This window comes from Coffea eugenioides, chromosome 4 (genome assembly GCF_003713205.1).
Source record: "Coffea eugenioides isolate CCC68of chromosome 4, Ceug_1.0, whole genome shotgun sequence".
NCBI classification, from domain to species: Eukaryota; Viridiplantae; Streptophyta; class Magnoliopsida; order Gentianales; family Rubiaceae; genus Coffea; species Coffea eugenioides.
The window spans coordinates 11046253-11065532 of record NC_040038.1 but is presented as its reverse complement, the minus strand read 5'-3'; the positions used below and the strand labels follow the sequence as shown (position 1 = coordinate 11065532).

Below are 19280 nucleotides of genomic sequence, written 5' to 3'. Positions count from 1 at the left end.
TAATGAAAAGACAGTAATACCCTTAAAAAAATAATGAACAACCCAAAATATCCATATCTCTAGATTTATGAAAGGGATAAATAAAAGTTTCCAAAATTACCCTGGAATAATAGAGGAGGGAAATTTCCCTCCATCTGGCACATGGGACCAAAAAAAAAAAGAAATTTGGAAGATAAAAAGTACAGAACCTTTTTTAATTCTGGGTCATCTTTTCTCTCTCCTTTATCAGCCACTTTTTCCTCCATCTTTTCTCTCTCTTCTATCTACCCATGAAAAGTGCCCACATGCATGCCGATTCTGAATAAAAAGAAAATATAACTGTCTAAAACTCTTTTTGTCTTATTCATGTATAGAGCAAAATTAAAGACAATAATAACAGATTATTAATGAAAAATTCTTATATTGTAATTTGAGTTGCAGTAAAATCTTCTTCTCGGATTTTCAAGTGTCCAAAAGGTGCACAATGGTGCCTCTTTACCATATGCACACATTTTTTGGGGCGATATTTCAATGTTATTTGAAGCACTTTGTGACATTTTTATGATACTTTTGGTTGACAAAGAAAAATTTTAGGAGCTATTGGATCTGTTGAAATGAAAGAGAAAAAATAGGCTGCAACTAAATGGAAGCATGAAAGAGAAAAAATAGGCTAAAAAGCATCAGACATCCCTTTTTATAACTCATTGAGGGACATTTTAGTCAGCCAAAACAAATGGCTCTCTTCCAATGGCAATTTTGGCATCTTGAAGTTTTTAATGGTGCAATTGCTTAGCTGGACCGACGGAGGGGATAAACTGTGAAAAAACAAACGTTGGGGAGTAAACTGAGAAATTACCCATACTTATAGGGGATAAAGTGCGATTAACCCTTAATAGTATTAGGAAACTAATTAGTAGTTTCCTTATTTGTTTCCTTATTTTTCGAGATTGGGCGGCGGCAGACTAGTAGTTAGTCAATTAGGTTTTGTTATCTTTTAGGGAGTCAGCCGTAAGAGAATGGAGGATATTTAGCATCTCATTCTATTTCTTTTTCCTGGCTATCGCATGCTTTCATCGCAATCTTGAGAGAATGTTTTTGGCAATTGCTTCTACAATTTTGCGTGGGATTTTCTCAATGGGGATGAACTAATTTTATCTTTCTAGTCAAGGAACAATGGAGAATTTGGTTCATCTAAAATTGTGAGATCAAATTGATTATTTTTATTTCTTTTATTTACTGGTATTCGTATGTTTTCTGATTTAATTTCTTATGGTTATTATTTTATTTAAACATCAAGGGCGCCCGGTATTTAATTAATCTAATAACTTAAAACCAGTTAGAGTAGTTAAATCCGTAATTGTTTAATTGGTCTAAATTAGTGGTGATTGGCATGATTGGGTTTGTGTCAGGGGTACGTATGAGCTAATTTAAAATAACTCTCATAACATATTATTTGATTAGAACAGAGTTTCTCTAATTCATAAGGCAATTGGGAAATTGAACTCTATGGTCGTATCTAGGGTTATTTCTTGATTAGGAAAGTGATTAACGGTTATACCTTGATCACCGATACAGTAAGAAAAAATTGATTGTTATTGCTTGTTAGGCAGTTATAACTTATTTATCAGTGAGTGAATGAAATTATTAGTGCATCCATGATCAATTGAGTGAACCATCTCCAAAGTTATTTCTTGAGTAAAGTTTATTTATTATTGTTTCATTTTTAGTAAATTATTAGTTAGGCCTTTTATTTGATTTGTTTAGTTATTCATACTTTTATAAAAATCTCCCCATACTTTGAACTTGAGGAGAAATGAATTTTTCCAATCCCTATAGATTCAACCATGCTACCACTGTATACAAAATTTATATTTTATTTGAGTAGATATTTATTATTGTACAGACTCGACACCTGTTACAACTTAAAAAAAAGAAAGTTGAGTTTGGAGAAAGTCAGGAAAAAAGAAAATATAGATGCAAACTTGATAAGTGGCAAAAAATGAGAAAAAAGTGAGTGGATGTGGTATTTCATAATTAGTTTTTAGAGTTAAGGAAAATCAAATCTTTTATTTATTTATTTTAATTTCATAGACAAAAAAAACCGCCCGTTCAACGCTTCAATTCGATTCGCATAATTCGAATGGTTCTTACCGATTTTTTAATTCAATCAATCCAAAGTATGAATCGGACCGGAGCTATGAACGATTCGTGATCCAACCGGTCCGATTTTGAAGACAATGGTAGAGGGCCATGCAACTTAACCGATGAATGGACAAATGGTTAAGTCAGAAGTAGGTACAACAATGGATCCTTCTTCAAAACGGATCCATCTAGGATTATTGCGGCCTGATCCTCTATTCTACGGAATTGTCGAAGTCAAGCATGCATTATAATGAAAACAAGTTGTCCGAGGAATCCCCAATGTCAAGTCCGAGAAACTGTCGTTCCGTATCTTTCAGTCACGTTCAAGATGCTTTTCTTACGACAGTAGAACTCTTTCGCCTCATTTACAACCCTAGAAGACTTATCCGCACTTGCCCAACCTTCTAGAATTCCCATCTTGATGAGAAGCTAAAAGGATTGATACAACTTGTCTATCATGTAAACTGCCACGCGGCGGTCCAATCTGAAAATTTACTGGACGGCACTGAATGGCATGGCATATTCATGCGCCTAAATTTGTTCAAAAACAGTCGGAGTACCTTTCAAGTGTATTGACAAAATTAAATCATTTAGAATTTTGGTAATTAACTTTAAAAATAGATTTGTTCTTTAATAATCACACTTACAAGTTACACTAGAATTGATTTCAAAATTGGTTCAGGAAGTAGAATTGGGTCATATTTTAATACCGAAATTAAAATTGGGTGTGCTACACTATGTGTTTCTTGGTTAGAGAGTTGGAATACCCAAATAATAAAATTTTGGCCTCTTCAATACTTTGAGCTTTGTTACATGTTGTATGGGAAATTTCTCTAGCCTTATTTCTGGGGCTATATTGCTTGTTTAGATATTCGGGCCTTTGGATATCTTTTTTTGTGACTAATCAAAGGTTTACGGGTTGTCTAGATTTGTCCGATCTCAAGATTTATGTTTGTACTTGCATTCATTCTTTAACAAGTTATTTTTGCATAATTTTTAAAAAAAATTAATTTTATAAACACTGGCAATGCATAAATTAATTAATAAATGTATGCCACCTAATTTAAATTTCAATGATAAAGAAAAACAAATATATAATTCAAATCATCCCATAAACCTTATATTGATTGAATAGGACACAGCATTAGTGTTTCACAATTTAGACGCTACTAAATTTTCAAAGCACGCCTTGTCTTTATGCTTGAGACTTGATTTTGATCAGTCCCATCAACGTTCGCTGTTGCTGAGTTGTAATTTGATTTGCATCATAAACTCTTCAATTAGTCAGATGCTTCATCATAATCAAAAAATAATTTCTCAATCCGACCTGTTTCTTTGATCTACCAAAAAAAGAAAAAGAAAAAGAAACTTTGAGCCGTTCTTATAAATGCAAAACAAAGCCTTGTTGGTTGATGAGCCAAAGTAAATACGAGAACAAAAAGAAGAAGATAGACATTAATTAAGTTTGAAACATAGTATGAGGATTACATTTTTTTTTTTTAGCCGAAAACATTCTCAGAAAGAAAATATTAGCACTTACTCGTCATTTGGTCTTTTAGATAGTATAATATATGAACAAGGAAAATGAAAAATTTACAGAGGCTATGGTTTTTATTCTATCTTCCTATCTGTAAAATTGAGGTATCTACATCCCTTATTTTCTAAATATTCATATGATAGAAAGTAATGATTGGGAGGCCATTTGTTCTACCTTAAGTTGACCAACCACCGTTTTTACCCTCTCAATTTTCTGCAATCGGTAGACCGTAGGTTGAATTGTTTCATGGTAAACTTACACTGATTTCTGCATGAATATTCGTCAAGAAAGTTATAACCTAAGAGTAACTACCAAGCATGGTATTATCGAAAGAAAAAAAATCATTTTCAGAATTGATCAAATTGAAAAGGACGTTGCTATTGGCGCTGGATTTGTTAGTTGCAACACAAGAAATTAAGGACTCTCCCAAGATAAAAGTCATGAGTCTGACTTTTTGATTGCTAACTAAATAAGCATTAGTAATTAGTTGACCAAGACAAAGTATTAACTAAATAAACATTTTGAACTATTTCTTTTTATTAATCGTGCCTTTGCTGATCGAAGGATAAAATATATAGTGAATTAGTATGTTAGCAATCAAGACCACTACTCTAGAAATAATTCATTTATGGGCATTACTTTGATTGTTCAAATGCACTCATTTGGTCTGTCAGGAGACTTATTTGTATCACAATGATCTGAGAGATAGATGATTGTTGATGTTTAACTAACCAAAGAGCAGGAATAAGTTTCCTACATTAATTAGTAATATCTCTAAGCTCTAATACGGAGGAACTGCTCTCTGCCCTTCATGTTTTCATGTATTCTAATTACTTTGGAATAATATTTTTTTGGGGGGAATTTGTGCTTTAAACTTGTTACAACGTTGAAATCCCACTTTTGATTCTAAGGATTGTTGGAGAAAGATTTTCACATTATACATGCACACCTTGTTGAGGGGACACCCTAATATCTTGCCTTAGCCTAGTGGTAATTATGAGCGGAAAAAAGATTGAGATTCTCTACAACTACAATTGTGATTTTAGAAAACGGCTTATGAAGAAAAATGAATAAATTTAAAATCGGATGGCTTGAATTGAGTTTTGGGCTTCAAGCCAGAGATGGTTTTTGTAGAGTTTTTTCATGTTGTTGTTTTAATGTCTATATTTAAAATTTATTGTCTGTGAAAAAAAAAAAAAGCAAAGTAGTTGTTGCTCTTTAGTCATGGCTTCAATAACTTTTCAATCAGACTATTGCACTGTGGAAGGGAAACTGTATAACCCTCTAGTTTGTAATACAATAAGTTGCATTGTGAGTTAGTGGGGTTGGCCACATTGGATTTGGCTCATAATTTTAGGAGTAGAAGTCAGCTAGTAAGAGATTAGTACCATAGAACCACCAGCCTTTGGGCTGCGGTCACCATCAAGCCTGGTGGAGTCCCATCAATTGTCACAGGTGTGGCTTCCCAAATCCAGACGGGTGCGTAGTGCACCGTTTGGTCCGATAGTAGTTCAGTCCCCGTCGGCCCTTTCCATAGGGCCAGTAGGGTTCTCCCCTAGAATAGGTTAAAGTAAGAGTAGAAATAGATGTTGAATAAACTATTAATGAGTGTCGAAAAAAAAAAAAGAAGAGATTAGTTCCATAGCCTCTGTGTTTGTTTTAGTTTTTAAGAGTCAGTAGTCCTTGCATCAACGTGGTCTGTTGTCGTTCGTTTTATTTGTAGCCACAGCCTCCATTGAGTAATAGAAGAAAATTGTTTTCTTTGCCTCCTATATCAAATTCTTGTCATTGTTCCCGTAGGTTTTTAGGTTTATGTGTTTGTCTGTTTGGGTCCGGTCCATCATAGTTTGATCCCAAGTACAATTTTACGTGCAAGCATTGAAATACTTGTCCAACTTTGCAACTTTCAGAATTTAATATTGGCAGCTTCGAAGTCTTTTTATTTGGCCGTACAGTAGGGACGGCCGGCCGGGACCTCCATCTGCACATCACTGCATTGTAGGAGAAGCCAGCTTACATGTTGAGATGCAAGCAGCTACGCAATCTCCTACTACAAGCAACTCGAACCAACATTCGTGGAGAAAACTTTTACCTAATAGCTAAAATTAAGATAAAAAAATTAGAGGTTTTGGGTTTTAATTTCCCTGTTCTTAAAAAGTGGCAACCCCTAGCCTCTTTATTTTATTTTAGGGCAAATTACATTTTAGCCCCCTGTGGTTTTCGAAAAAACCACATAACCCCCCCATCGTTCAAAAAGCTATACATAAACCCCCTGTGGTTTGGGTTGAACTGGCAAATAGACGGAAAGCACCCACCGTAACGATTCGTGGGCAAAACGCGCCTGTTCTTCTGGTAGCAGTAGGAAACATACCCATATTACCCCTGACCAATTTGACGTACCCAATAAAGCCTAGATGGGTGCTCCTCATCTCTTTCCATCTTCCGAAATACTTTGTTGCTGACTTTGCACTGAAAGTTGGTGAAGGAACCCAAGATAGAGAACGAAAGAAAAATAAGAAGAAATGCCGTGAAGATAGAAGCTGAACAAACCTGCAATTTTCGTTCAACTGGTGAGGCAGTGATGATAAGGTTTTAGAAATGACTATTTTATAAATGACTGTTAAGGTTTTATAAATGACTGTTTTAGTTCTTGGATTGCACCTTACCTCCAAAATTTGGGAATTTACCCAAATTTTCCATTTTCTAATATTCCTACAAATATGCAAAATTATGCATATCCCTCAAATCTACCCAATATTAATGTTTTGTTAAACTCTAAATAACAAAAATATGAAATATATTATTTAAATATATTTTAGTTACACACAAGTTGGACGGGTAACTAGTGTGTCAGGGAGTTGCCATAATCTCCTTAAACCCGCATGCGGGTTTAAAGAGTATTCGGATATTCTCATATGCACCTATGCAAATCGAACCAATCGGATATCTTATCCGTATCCCATTTTTTAAAATAAAAATCTTATAAATTTGAAAAATAAAATCAAATTTAGATGTATTAGGGTTTTAAAAATATTATATAAGTGATAAAAATTTTATAAATTGTAAAAATAAAATCAAATTTAAATAATTAAATGTTATATTTGCATAAGAAATAATACAATAATCATAATAATGATAATACAATAATATTGGTGTAATAAAACTGCCATTAATTTAAATATTTACTTATAATTCCCAAAGAGCCTAATTACCAATTTTTTCTTCTCGCGCTCAAATATAACATTAACCCGCATGCGAGCTAACCTTGAAATAGAAAAAACACAGAATCCCGCTTGCGGGTTTCAACGTTATTATGCAGGCGGGATTTTCTTTACTCCCGAATGCAATTTTCTTTACCCTAATCTTAATGCATAAATTCAATTCTAGTCGATAAAATATTCTATGCTTAAATATGATAATACAGATTGTCCCAAAGCAGCAAAATTTTAAATTAATCAACGCTTAAGCAAAATAATCACTGATTTATTAACTTTCCAATGCCTGATAGTTTCTGTTCAAAAACCATGCAAGTGTATCTTATATGCTAAAATGATGTCAAAAAACTTACCAGATGCAACAACAGCTTTCGTGATGCTCTTTCACAGCTACTTTTTGATCTTCAATGGTAGATCTTTGTGGGTTAAATTTCTCTCCTTCATTCGGTGGTCATGTTTTTCTCTCCTTTTCTCACGACAAAGACAGAACAAGGAAGAATCTGACTCATCTGCTTCCTTTTTGTATTTATATTAGGGTAATTTGGACATTTTGCCCACGAATCGTTACGGTGGGTGCTTTCCGTCTATTTGCCAGTTCAACCCAAACCACAGGGGGTTTATGTATAGCTTTTTGAACGATGGGGGGTTATGTGGTTTTTGCGAAAACCACAAGGGGCTAAAATGTAATTTGCCCTTTATTTTACTTTTCTGGTGTTTTGTTGCACATGCTTCTTTATCTCCATCTTTTATTTTAAAAGCAATCTCCTTAATTTCTCACTTAAATTTTCACAATGGACTATCCACTTTTGTATGTTGCTAATAGGGCAATACTCCATTTATCTTGTATTAAATTCTGAGTAAATGGTATCCATGTTGTCTCAAGTACTCGGCTTTCCATTTGCGCCCTGTGACTCTCGCACTATTTATATGGACTACATAAAGTTCAGCTTCTAAATTTCCTATAGTACATTTAATTCTAAAGAACAGGGTTCCAAACTATTTGAAAAGAGAATCCCATACCAAAAAAAAGAACCCTGAATAGCTTGTTGTAATTACTGACAATAAACTTAACTTTTTTCGTTCCTTCTGTATAGACACGCGATCATTTTTCTGTACAAAGTCCATCAAGAGCAAGCAGTGCTGAACTTTACTACTCCACAGTTCACAGATGAAATTTGACACCGTTCAATGCACATTATCCGCTTTAGGCAGCTTCTTTTGAAGTTATTAACAATTAAAAGCACAAACCTCAAATTAACTGCCAAATATATTTGAAGGCTCTAACTTCAGTATATAAAGAACAACTACATCTCTACTATGTCACGCTTCGTAATGCACGGAAAGAGTAAAAAAGATAGTGGTTTCGAACTATTTGAATTGGCTGCTTGTGCTCAGCGGTCACAAGTAATCTCTTAAGTGCCTGCCGTTTCTAGAATTAATGAAGTGGTTTTGAACTTTGCTACATTGCTGCAACAGCCCCTGCCATGTAATTGTCCCCATTATGTAAGCAAGTGTAAAACGTAAATGGAATAATTATATAATATATGTGTCTTTATATTGGGATTGTGCTCTGAAGCTGCTAGAATTTCCCTATATAAAGAGCTGATAGAAGCTAAGCAGTACATCAGTAATCTACTTCCCAGAGATATCAGAAAATGGAATTCATTCCATATCTGGTGACAATTGTAGCCGTTCTTGCTTTTTTTCAACTCCAAAGAAAATGGAAATCAAGGAACCAAATTCCAAAAAGTAAGCTCCCATATCCACCAGAAGCAGCAGGTGGCTTGCCTATCATAGGCCACCTTCTTAGCTTTAATACCAAAAGTTCTGTGGCGAGGAACTTAGCTGCCATGGCTGAGAAATACGGCCCTATCTTCGCCTTACGCATTGGTATGACACCAGCCCTTGTTGTGAGCAACTGGGAATCGGTTAAAGATTGCTTTACCATCAGTGACAAAGCCCTTTCCTCACGCCCTGAATCAGTTTTTGCTGAAACTCTTTGTTTTGGCAATGCATCTATGGGTTTTGCACCGTACGGTCCCTATTGGCGCGAGATGCGAAAGATAGTTTTTCTTGACTTACTTTCAACTCGGGGGCTTGAGAAAGTCAGGCATGTCCGAGTCTCAGAGGTCGATAATACCATGAAAGAACTGTTCTCAATTTTCAGTAAGGCCAACAATGTTGGTGGGAAAAGTAGTACAGCAAGTCCAGTCAAAGTGGAATTGAGGAAGCTGTTTGAGAATTTCTCAATGAATCTTATTGTGAAGAAAGTTTCCGGGATGAGATACAATGAAACTGAAGTTGGCACAAATAAAGATGCTCAAGTGCGGAAAGTTTTTAAGGCATTTGTACACTATGCCGGGCAATTTTTTGTGTCCGATCTCATTCCAATTCCATTTTTGAAATGGCTTGATATAGGAGGGCACATTAAGTCCATGAAGGGGTTCGCGAAAGAACTTGACGCTGTTGTTCAGGATTTGTGGGATGAGCATACTCAGCGAAGGATGAAGAGTGAGACAATAGATGAGAAAGACTTCATGGATGTGTTGCTTTCAAAAATCCAAAGCGAGTCTGTGTTTGGATACTCGAGGGAGACTGCGATCAAGGCCACAGTCATGGTAAGCTGCCACACTTTCACCGTATCATTATCTCTCAACTTTCTACACTGTTTTTCATGTATCTCGCAGCCTTATTGTCTCGGTTTTCTCATAGTACCATGACAGTTTATTTTCAAAAGTTTAGCTTTTGTTGGAATTTCTTCCTAAGTGGCACTATTCTTCTTCTTGTTGAGGGATTTCAGCTCCAAATCTCCTTTAGATCATCCATATATGGCAGTGGATGTGATTCGAAATATGGAATTTAAATTCATTCATATTACTAAATCCAAAAACACCATATATGGAAAGCAATTGTCAACCTAACAATTTGTTTCGATGGCTTTTGCATGTGTTTACGTCATGGGACTTTTTTTATTCACCGAGAAACCACTCACCATATTATCTATACTTTGCAGACTATGCTCGTAGCAGGATTTGACAGCACATCAACACACTTAACATGGCTCATGTCCCTGTTACTAAACCATCCACACGTCATGAAGAAAGCGCAGGAAGAGATAGATAGACATGTTGGTAAAGACAGATGGGTAGAAGAATCAGATATCAAGAGTTTGGCCTACATTCAAGCTATTTCGAAAGAAACATTCCGCCTATATCCACCACCTATATCCGTGCCACGCCAAGCCATCGAAGATTGTACTGTTGGCGGATACCTCATTCCAAAAAATACTTTATTGGTGGTGAACGTGTGGAAACTGCATCGCGACCCAAGAGTTTGGTCGGAACCAGATAAGTTTTTACCAGAGAGATTCTTGAATAGTTGCAATGGTCCCCGAAAGATGCATGACGATGGCTATAGCCTCGATTATGCCTTCACCCCTTTTGGCTCTGGAAGACGATCATGTCCAGGAATGCTAATGGCAACACAGGTGATATACTTGATCGTTGCCCGATTGCTGCAGGGTTTTGAATTCACAACCCCATCAAACTTACCAGTGGACATGACTGAAGGTTTGGGTACGCACTTGAGCAAGACTACTCCACTAGAGGTGCTCATCAAGCCACGCCTGCCTAATCATGCACTTTATGAATAATTTTAGATGGTTAAAACGGAACCAGGGCTTGTGCCTAAAGCTTTTACATGAATAGCAAGTGGACAATTGGCTAAATATGGTTATGTTTTACTAGTTACAAAATAAATTTCATAGTTTTGTAAATTATTGAATTCACCACTTTGTATTAGACCACATAAACTGGTAACCATTTGGTATTACTGCCAGTTGGTATTCCGTTACTTTTATTTCAATAAGATTTGTTGTTGAAAAAATAAATATGTTCGTATTACTGGTAATTATTTTATTACCTTTTCTTTTCTATAGCGATTAATGTTAGATTTGGATTTGTTCTTCAAGTCAATTAGGTAAGCTTATGCTTTTTAAAATCTTCTGTTAGTGTCACGTACCTTCCTGAGATTTGTCCAAATTATTATTTAGTCTATGAAAGTTGGTTTAGTTACACTGATCTACTTGTTAATGATGAGGGCAAAAAATGCGCCCTACCTTTTAATCTCAATAGAAGTTTGCCAAATTATAAAGAGGATATTGTAATCTCATCAAAATGTATCCTAACCCTTTTAATAGGCATAAGCAACTATATATAAGAAAACCCCAAAACCATCACAAAAGTAATCAAAATCAAAAGAAAACAATTAAGCGCTAACTAACAGCAAATGGAAACAAAGAGGTAAGAAAAAAAATCAACAAAACCTCTGAATCAAATAAGTAACTCTATCAACGAGGCCGAATCAGCTCTTGTTCAAAAGATGAAAGTTGTAATTTTTTGAATTAGCTTTGCAATGGCATAAAAATCATGTCATTAGAGATCTGAATGTTGAGATATACCCAAAATATTTAGAATTAGTCATATATAAGAGCATTGCAGCGCAACTATATTTCAATACTTTGGATTTTTGGCTATGAAAAACATGAGAATCAAACTTTAATGTCTCATAAGAATTATAGAGCATTCTTTTAGCTTTAAAATGAATTAAGAATCATTTCAATCCGATCTTGATAACTCAAATTATCACCAAAATACATAAACATGTTAATCTTGCCAAACCCCTTTCTTTTGACTTTTTCATTTTCCCTTGCTTCTTCGCACCGTGTTTTTAGTCTGTTTTCTTTTCAATTAAACTTTTCACCTATTAGACCAATATAAGAATAAAATTAAGTAGTTTCCATTCACAATAAAGTTTAAATAATATAGTTAACTAGCAACTTATATATATAAATGTAGTACAATTTATGCCCTATCAAAACCCTTTTATAAAATTAGTGCAAGATTTTTGTTTTGGAAATAGCAAATAATATGCTCATATGGCCTACATGTTCTTTGCAGTAAAATTAAAATAAGCAACACTTTAGCATTGTTTTCTTTCATTTTGCAGTGATGTTAGAAGTTAAATTTGAATCAAATATGTGGTACTCGTAATAATTTTTATCTATTTACATAACTGGACAAAACTGGAACTGAAGATGCCGCATTTCCCTAGTGTATGATACTTCTCATGAGGATGACTCTCTTTCTGCCGAATGATCCTACTACATCATAGCATCATGAGTTCTCATATAAGTCGTTGTTCAACTAAAACCTTTATGCAGACAGCTTATTTCTTCTTTCACCATGTTCCAATCATCACATGAGAAAATGCACAAAAAGTTTTTTTTTTTTTTATGAACACAAAAAGTTCGCTTTTGTCTTTAATTTCCATGACGGTGCCGCATCTTATTCAAACTACAAAAAGTCATTTTGGCGTGGACAAGTAATAACTCCTGCAATTTATTTCCATGCTTCCACATCTTAATTCTCACTAAAACAGATTAATGTCCGTTGCTTTTATTTCTATTTATCTAATATTTCGCACTTCTACTTTATTTTGTCATGACTGACATCATTCATGAGCAGGAATGCTTGCATTTTCTGGAAGAAAACGACATTTGCTAGTCGGCAAGTTGGGAAATTTCATGGAAATAATTCATTTATGGGCATTAAATTGATTGTTCAAAGGCTCGCAAATTGGTCTGCTAGGAGACTTATTTGTATCACAATGATAGTTTTCTGTCCTTCATGTTTTCATCTATTCTAATTACTTTGGAATAATAGTTTTTTTTTTCCGGAAATTTGCACTCTAAACTTATTACAACGTTGAATTTCCACCTTTGATTCTAAGGATCGTTGGGGAAAGATTTGCACATTAGACTCTTACATAACTGCATTTATGGAAAGGCAACTTTGTTGGGTGTTGTAGACTTGCACACCATGGTGACAGGACATCCAAATATCTTGCCGTAGCCTGGTGGTAATTTTGTGTGGAAAGGGTTCTCTATAATTACAGTTGTAATTGTAGAAAATAGTTTACGAAAAGAGATGGATAAATTCAGGGCAAATTCCACTTTACCCCCATGTAGTTTAGCATTTTTTTACATAACCCCCCTATGATTTCAAAAGCTATACATTACCCCCTTATGGTTTGAATTAAAGTGTCAAAGTGATGGGAAAGATCATTCGTACCTTTATGTAAAGTTGAAAATTATTTATTAACCAGGGGGGGTTATGTGTATATTTTGAAAACTATAAGGGGGTTATATGGTAAAGTATTAAACCATAAGGTGTTTAAATGGTAAAATATAAAAGTCATACGAGGTTAATGTGTCATGTATTTATAAGGGTATTTTTGACATTTTAGGTGACTCCATTACGAATGATCTTTCCCGTCACTTTGACACTTTAATTCAAACTATGAGGGGGTTATGTATAGCTTTTGAAACTATAGGAGGGTTATGTAAAAAAATGCTAAATCACAGGGGGATAAAATATAATTTGCCCATAAATTTAAAATCGAATGGTTCAATTGAGTTTTAGGCTTCGAACCAGATAAATTGGTAGTGTGTTTTCACTCTGTTGTTTTGATGTCTACATTTGAAATTTATTGTCTGTGAAAAAAAAAGCAATGTATTAGTTATTCTTTAGTCATGGCTTCAATAAATTTTCAATCTGACCATTGCAGCGTTGAAGGGAAACCGTATAACCCTATAGTTAGATCCTAAGCACGATTGTACGTGCAAGCACCAAAATATTTGTCCAACTTTGCAACTTTTAGTATTCATTGGCAGCTTCAAAGTCTTGTTGGGTGTGTACGATAGCCACGGCCTGGACCTGGGACTCGAACCAACATACAAGGAGATGAACCAACCCCTCTTTAATTTTCCTTTTCTTTTTTTTTTTTAATGAGGAGGCAAGGGGGAAGTAACTAAGGTTGAAACTCTAAAAATTAGAAATCTTGGCCCCATCTTTTTTTTTTTTAAAAAAAAAAAAATTTCCATCATTTCCTTACTAGAATTTTTTTTAAAAAAAAGTGGCAACCCTCCTTTTATTTTTATTTATTTTATTTTTTGTGTCTTAATGCACATCTTCTTTTTCCCCATCTTTAAAGAGGCAATCCCCCTTTTATCTCCATGATTTTAAAGGCAGTCTCCTAAATTTCTCACAAAGGACAATGCACTTTTGTGTGTTGCTAATGGGGCAATACTCCATTATGTTGTATTAAATTCTGATTAGGACAGGATCCAAGTTGTCTCAAATATTCGGTTACCTATTTGCGCACTATAAATCTCACACTATTTATGCAATACATCAAGCTCACTTTCTAAATTTTCTATCTTACGTTTAATTGTAAATGTGGAGGGTTCCAAGCAATCCAGAAAAAAGGATCCCCCTACTAAATTTAAATAATGTTATATTCCCAACTGGATACTAACCCCAGTACTATCAATCATTTCAAAACTGTTAAGTCATTTAAATTTTTCAGTTGCTCATTCTTGACCCTTTACCATTTTCATACGATTGCATAATTCATTTAAATAACAAAAAAAAAAACTTATTTGACATAACTATTCACTCGCACAAACGTATCTAATTGAGCCCTTTATTATATATTTATTGCAAAAATGTCAAATTAGTTTTCATTATTTGGTGTAGACAAGACTAAAGGTTTATTTGATAATCCAATTCAGCATTTAAATTTAATGGATCCAGATCTTAACATATTTAGACCGTTTGATAACAAAAAATTGAACATCTGAATTAATTAAGTGGCACTGAATTTTCAAGGCAAAACTTGCTCCCAAAATTAAGTGATAAATATTTACTTATCACTGAATGTGATATGCATTCAAATGTATTAGATTTAATACTTAACAATTTAATAATTTAATGAATTCAAACTTCAGATTTCAGATTTCAATTTTATCAAACACATCCTAAGTGTTAATAATTGGTTTATATAATACTAGGGATAATTGGACTAACTTTCCCTGAAATATTTGACAGTTACAGAGAGCTCCCCTCAAGTTTTAGAAATTACACCTAGTTTCCTTGCTTTTACTATTTAGGTAATAAGATAGACCCATCAGGCTAGATTTTTCCTCAAATATCCTAAATTACTCTTGTTCTATAAAACACAAAAGAAAACTTGTTTTCTCAACACTTTTTTCCAAATTTGCAACAACACTACCACCAAGCAAACATTTCAAACTCCAACGCCAAATCTAATTATTTCCAAACATGCGACAAACCTACTAAGCAAATAATTTGAACAGTTTAAGAATTTTAGCAGTTTCAAAAATCCCAACATCTGCCTTGTAATATCATCCTAGTCTAAATGTTTTTGAAAAATCAATTCTCCCTTAACAACCAACAACCAAACTCACACTCTAAACTTCAATTCAATACCTAGCACTGTCGCAAAACAAGTAATAATCTAACCTACCACCACCAGTAGAACAATACTCCGACCTCCACAGAAATATATACTCCCTCCTTCCCACTTTGATAGTCATGTTTTCCTTTTTCGTCTATCCCAAATTGTAGTCCACTTTCCAATTGAAAAATGTAGTTGTCTTTTAATTTCTCTAAAATACCCTTATTCAATATAAGTTGTTATTACTATAAACTACCTTATTTAATATAGATTGTTAGTATTGAATATAACATACCCCATTTAATGCATTTAGATTTTCCAGAACATATTGATATGTGAAAAGCCAACTTTATTTAATGTAAGGGTATTTTAGAAAAATAGCAATCTAAATTTGTTTTTTCAACAAAATTAATTACTTTTTCTTAAACTGTGTGAAAAAAAAAACTAGAACTATCAAAATGGAACAAAGGGAGTATTAACATTGTAAAACAGAGTAAAGCCATCCATAACAAAAACCAGAACCAACAATACTAATCAAGTAAAGAAAATGAAATGCATTTGTTAACATTCTATACAAGTTTTCAAGATAATAATCAACCCAACAATTTTCCCACTAATCTCTCTTCTTCCATGCTTCTTAGTTATCAATTGCATTATTTATTTCTTTATCATCACTACAAGCATATTCATTTGTCTTTAGTTGACAATGAAATCTGCTCATGCAAGTAAACTAGTACCATATTCATCAAGTAAACAGAGATGGTTATGGTATGGTTGGTCATCATTAAGATAAATAGAAAATATGGATATAGAAAAAAAGTAAGAGGAAAGGAAAGGCAAAGAGACAATAAGAGAAATGAAAAAAAAATCGTTGCTTACAAGAGTAAGAGAAAGGAAAAAAGAAAGAATGGCTGTTAGTGGAGAATAGAAGAGGTAGGGTTTCTTTTTCTTTTTTCTTTTTCTCGATTTTATTTAACCCTTGCATGATATTGTGAATTATCTATTAAGTGAAGGACATTATAGTCATATTATCACACCAAAGGAGGTTAGTGTAGTTTCTTAAATCTGAAATGAGCCGAGTGAAATTGTCAAAAACCTTAGGGGAGGTTTGTGAAATTATCCCGTAATACTATGCTGCATTTTTCGCCTCCCTGGCAAGTGAATCACGGCATCCTGCAAGGAGTCTAAGACAGAGATAAATGTCAGCAGCCCTTTTTCTTCTTGTGGACCCAAATACAACGTTGGCTTATGAAAAAAGACGACCATTAGTGATCCGTGGACTTTGGAAGGCTCAGCCGATGGATTATTAAGTATCCATTTCTAACATTTGACTTGGAATCAAGCAGGCAGTACAAGCAATTAACAGCAGACTACCATGCAAGTCAACTTGATGAATGGACATAAGGTCTTGATGAATGGACAAATGGTTAAGTCAGAAGTAGGTACAACAATGGATCCTTCTTCAAAACGGATCCATCTAGGATTATTGCGGGCTGATCCTATATTCTAAGGATCGAAGTCAAGCATGCAATATAATGAAAACAAGAAGTTGGAGGAATCACCAATGTCAAGCCCCAGAAGCACACGTTTCATGTCTTTAGGGGATAATTTCATAAACCTCCATTGAAATTTCTGCAATTTCACTGAGCTCCTCCGAAGATTCAAAACTTATATATACATCTCTTGATTTTACACTTTTGATAACCATACTTTAGACTTGGTAAATAATTTAAATGAACACTCCAAAATACCCTCAGCTTATAAAATTTAATTACTTTCCAAAGCAATTGTTAGCACAAATATAAGAAAAGAGTGTCAAATTTTTAATACCATACTTATTATTTGATAAGCAATTATGACAATAGCTCTACATTATAATAGAATACTTTTAATGACATTTTACAGGATACATATTTTTCTAAATTAGAGAAGAAAGCATCATCATACTACTTTTAGAGTTTGTAAATTTTTAAATTATTGGAATTATCATAGTTTGGTAGTAGTTTTGACCATTTCTTTTTGAGTTAGTGTCCCTTTTGATTAAAAATAAATAAATAAATAAATAAAAATTGGGTGGTATTCAAAGTTGTTAAAAGAAGTAACTAATTCAACATTTAGAGTTAGTGTTTATAGTTTTCTATGATTTCACTAGCAAAAAATATAATAAGAAAGAATAAGAAGAGAAAAAGAAAAGAAAAATAATTATAAATCCCATTCTTTGTATATGCACACCAAGCAAGGAAATTTTATCAAAATGTTAAGGCTAGTATTGACATTTTATGTGAATAAGGGAGGTAAGTGTAACTTTTAAAATTTTGAGGGAGTTTAGTAAAATCATCAGATACCTCAGGGAAGGTTTGTGAAATTACCCCCATCTTTAGTCACGTGAACAGGGTTAAAATTCAAAGACGCTTTACTTGCAACAGATCAAACCGACAACAAGAAAACCCTCCCAATCTAACCAACAATAGAAAAACCCTCCCGCCTTGTCTACAGCCGTAGGAGACTTTTGTGCATATTTTGTTTAAAAAGAAAAAAAAAAAGGAAAGCTCAGCCACCTTTTTAAAACTGTCAACAGGACGAGAAGATAAAAGGATTGATGGAAATGGTTAACAACTTGGTTGACACTAATAAAGCTATAATACGGGATTGTTAATGGGAGGACTACGTCATTGTTTATCATGCAAACTGGCACACGTTGGTCCACTAGAGAAAATTTTTTGCATGACTGAGATTAGATCTTTGAACGAGTCAAATTAAGTTGAATACTTAATATTCAGAGGCTATTCACATATTATTTGATGTTCATGCTCGGTTTGCATACGGTATTTAAATTCATTCTTTTATTACACAAATTTCAAGCTTGATTCAAATTCGATTCATAAGTTTATTTAGATATTTGAGTTTGAATTTGAATTTGACTCGTTCAACTCAACAAACTAAACTTGCGTTTGAACTTGAGTTCTAGAATGATTTAGTTCTATTTTTTCGGGAATAGTACCTCTTACTTGTGCTCTTTCCTCTCCTCTCGTACCGCTCAACCCGTCCCTCCTCCCTTGAAATAGTACATGATTTAGAGTATATGAAAATATATTAGTTTTGTCTTATAAAAAATAACATTAATTTTTTGTATATTTACTTTGAGGGAAAAAAAAAGAAGGTGTACATATTTACATTTGAGCATATACAATGCATTTATATTATATTGATTATGTTTAATAGATATATCAATTTTCAAGAACTTATCCAAGTGGTTTGCTATACGAGGCTAATGTTGTGCTCGAATTCGATTTGTTTATTATGGGGTCGATTCTTACCTGTTCACTAATTGCCCAGATGCTCAAAAACACTAAATAATTTATTTATAATTCTAAAGTGACACAATGCATTCAAAATGTTATTTGGCTATGGCCTTGATGTTCAACAGAAGTAAGGAAACCGAAGGATGGTACTTGCACTGTCTATTTCGGCAGATTCTAGTATCTGTCTTGAGTGTACCAGGTGCAAATTGTACTGGTACCTTGTAACATCAGCTAGACGAACTTTGAGGAATATTGATCAATTTCTACATTCCTACAATCGCTTTATTCCATGGCTTCCGTGTAAAGAATAGCAGAATGCTAAGGAACAACTGAGAAGTTGGGGACTCAATTAACACTTAAAGATTAGTTCCGAATCTTTTTCTGCAGTTGCTCTTTTTCTTTAGCTATCGGACATCAAATGCAAAGGTTACATAACTAAAGCCTGAGTATCATGGCTATTATCCTTGATGAAAATTGGATGGTAAACAAATGAAAAACTAACTCATTTCCAAATAATGCGTATTACAATGTACATTGAAAAACTTGATGTACTTTAGCATTCTCGTGACGCCTTGATAATCGTGCAAATTACGAGTTACATTGATCGTGCTAGATCAAGTTTAGCAGATAACAATGTGACAACAATATTACTTCTCTGAAGGGGCATTATTGCCCTTATAAAGAAAAATAAAAGATCTGAGGGTGAATGAATTTATATTGATCGTGCTAGTCTATGATTCTTTTGTTACAACGTCAATCACTGGTGTTAAATGTATTTTATCAGCA

The 19280-nt window shown here is 33.9% G+C and overlaps 1 protein-coding gene across 1 annotated transcript; it reads left to right on the top strand.

Annotated features, from left to right (window-relative positions):
• Positions 1-8529: 8529 nt before the first annotated feature.
• Positions 8530-10762, top strand: LOC113768740 (cytochrome P450 CYP82D47-like). Its single transcript, XM_027313202.1, has 2 exons — positions 8530-9491; positions 9887-10762. Exons 1-2 carry the CDS (start codon positions 8724-8726, stop codon positions 10523-10525), a joined length of 1407 nt encoding a protein of 468 aa, XP_027169003.1. The 5' UTR covers positions 8530-8723; the 3' UTR covers positions 10526-10762.
• Positions 10763-19280: the final 8518 nt, after the last annotated feature.

Bases quoted from the DNA above. Each gene is read 5' to 3' on its own strand.
- LOC113768740 (XM_027313202.1), top strand. From the start codon at position 8,724: ATGGCTGAGAAATACGGCCCTATCTTCGCCTTACGCATTGGTATGACA. The intron at 9,492-9,886 runs GTAAGCTGCCAC...TATACTTTGCAG, and splicing joins CGATCAAGGCCACAGTCATG to ACTATGCTCGTAGCAGGATT.